Below are 1,311 nucleotides of genomic sequence, written 5' to 3' on the forward strand. Positions count from 1 at the left end.
CCTCCTTTACGTCTTCTCCGTTCTTCTCTGCCTATGCGCTGGGTTAATCCTGTGGCCTTCTTCCTGCTCGTTAGGTCCAGCGGATAGAGGAGCTGAATGAGCTGGACATGGAGCTGTACGACTACGCCAGGGATCTGTTCCAGCAGCGCTACCAGTACACCAGGCAGCAGGAGAGGCGGCAGCAGCGCATCAAGAACCACTTGCAGCAGAGCCACCAGGGCCTGGGCCTGGGCGTCAACCTGTGGCCCTCCCATGGCCGGCAGAGCTCGGTGTCGACACTGGAGGACGGAGAAGGGGAGAGGGAGGAGGGTGAGGAGGGAGGCAGAACGGAGGAGGCGGGCAGTAGGCTTCCAACTGAGGACTACATGAACCAGATCATCAACCGCTGGTAGCAGCAGAATGATACACAGACATGCAGATGTGATGTGAAAAGTACACAAACACACACACGCACACAAACACACAGATTGGCGCCTGCATCAAGACCCAAATTACTGACTAACAGACTTTACTGGAGAGGGGGCCGTGAATGAGAGTCGCAGTGGTTGTTATGGAGACCTGGGCTTGGTCGATTGCATCAGCTCACATTATTGAGGTTTGCCCAGTTGTTATTAGCACCTGCTTGCCCTCTCCCCCCTCTAAGATTCTCTCTCTCCTATCATCATTACTGACTGAACAGAGGAGAGATATTTTTAAGACTTGCTGACAACCAAGTATCATCCATCTCTCCCGCCTCCCCTCCTCCTCTTCCTCCTCCTCCTCCTCCTCCTCCTACTCTGTCCCTCTTGTTCTCTGTGGCCTCATATGGAGCATGAGAACATAAAATTAAGTCTGTGAATTCCAGCTAACTCTTGCTAAAGGAGCAGTCTACTTCCTGGATGCTCCATTTTTAAAAGAACTGGGAAAGCTATAAAAGTGTGCTAATGGCTGAGCTGAACAAAGAAAACGGTGGGAGTACATGAGAGACGGAACTCTAAAGAAGTGAAGAAAAGTTGGACTGAGTTGTGTAATAAAGCTTTCTGCTAAGAAAAAAAAAAAAAAATCAGCCATTTCACCCATGAACCCGCTTTGGTCATGAATTAATGACATTTCATTCTCATTTTAGGATGATTCATTTTATATTTTCCTTTTTGTTTATGTTTTTTTAAAGCAGAATTGTAATAACACTGAGACCAATGTTGCTGCCTAAAGAAAAGTGATTCCTTTATTTCTTTATTTTTATTGGTTTTATAAGTCAAAGCTAATGGATCGGATTGATGTACAATGGACCATAGCCATTACTGAAGCCTTGCATTTTGCGTGTAGGGGGGG

At 47.1% G+C, this 1,311-nt stretch overlaps 1 protein-coding gene across 1 annotated transcript in view; it reads left to right on the forward strand.

Moving 5' to 3' along the window:
• hs6st1a (heparan sulfate 6-O-sulfotransferase 1a) overlaps nt 1-1,045 on the forward strand; it is a 57,385-nt gene extending 56,340 nt beyond the window's left edge. The window contains exon 4 of the mRNA XM_032500400.1: nt 75-1,045. Within this exon, the coding sequence (XP_032356291.1) occupies nt 75-392 (318 nt within the window). The 3' untranslated portion in view covers nt 393-1,045. The remainder of the gene's footprint in view (nt 1-74) is intronic.
• The last annotated feature ends 266 nt before the right edge of the window (nt 1,046-1,311 follow it).

This window comes from Etheostoma spectabile, chromosome 20, assembly GCF_008692095.1.
Source record: "Etheostoma spectabile isolate EspeVRDwgs_2016 chromosome 20, UIUC_Espe_1.0, whole genome shotgun sequence".
Taxonomy (NCBI): domain Eukaryota; kingdom Metazoa; phylum Chordata; class Actinopteri; order Perciformes; family Percidae; genus Etheostoma; species Etheostoma spectabile.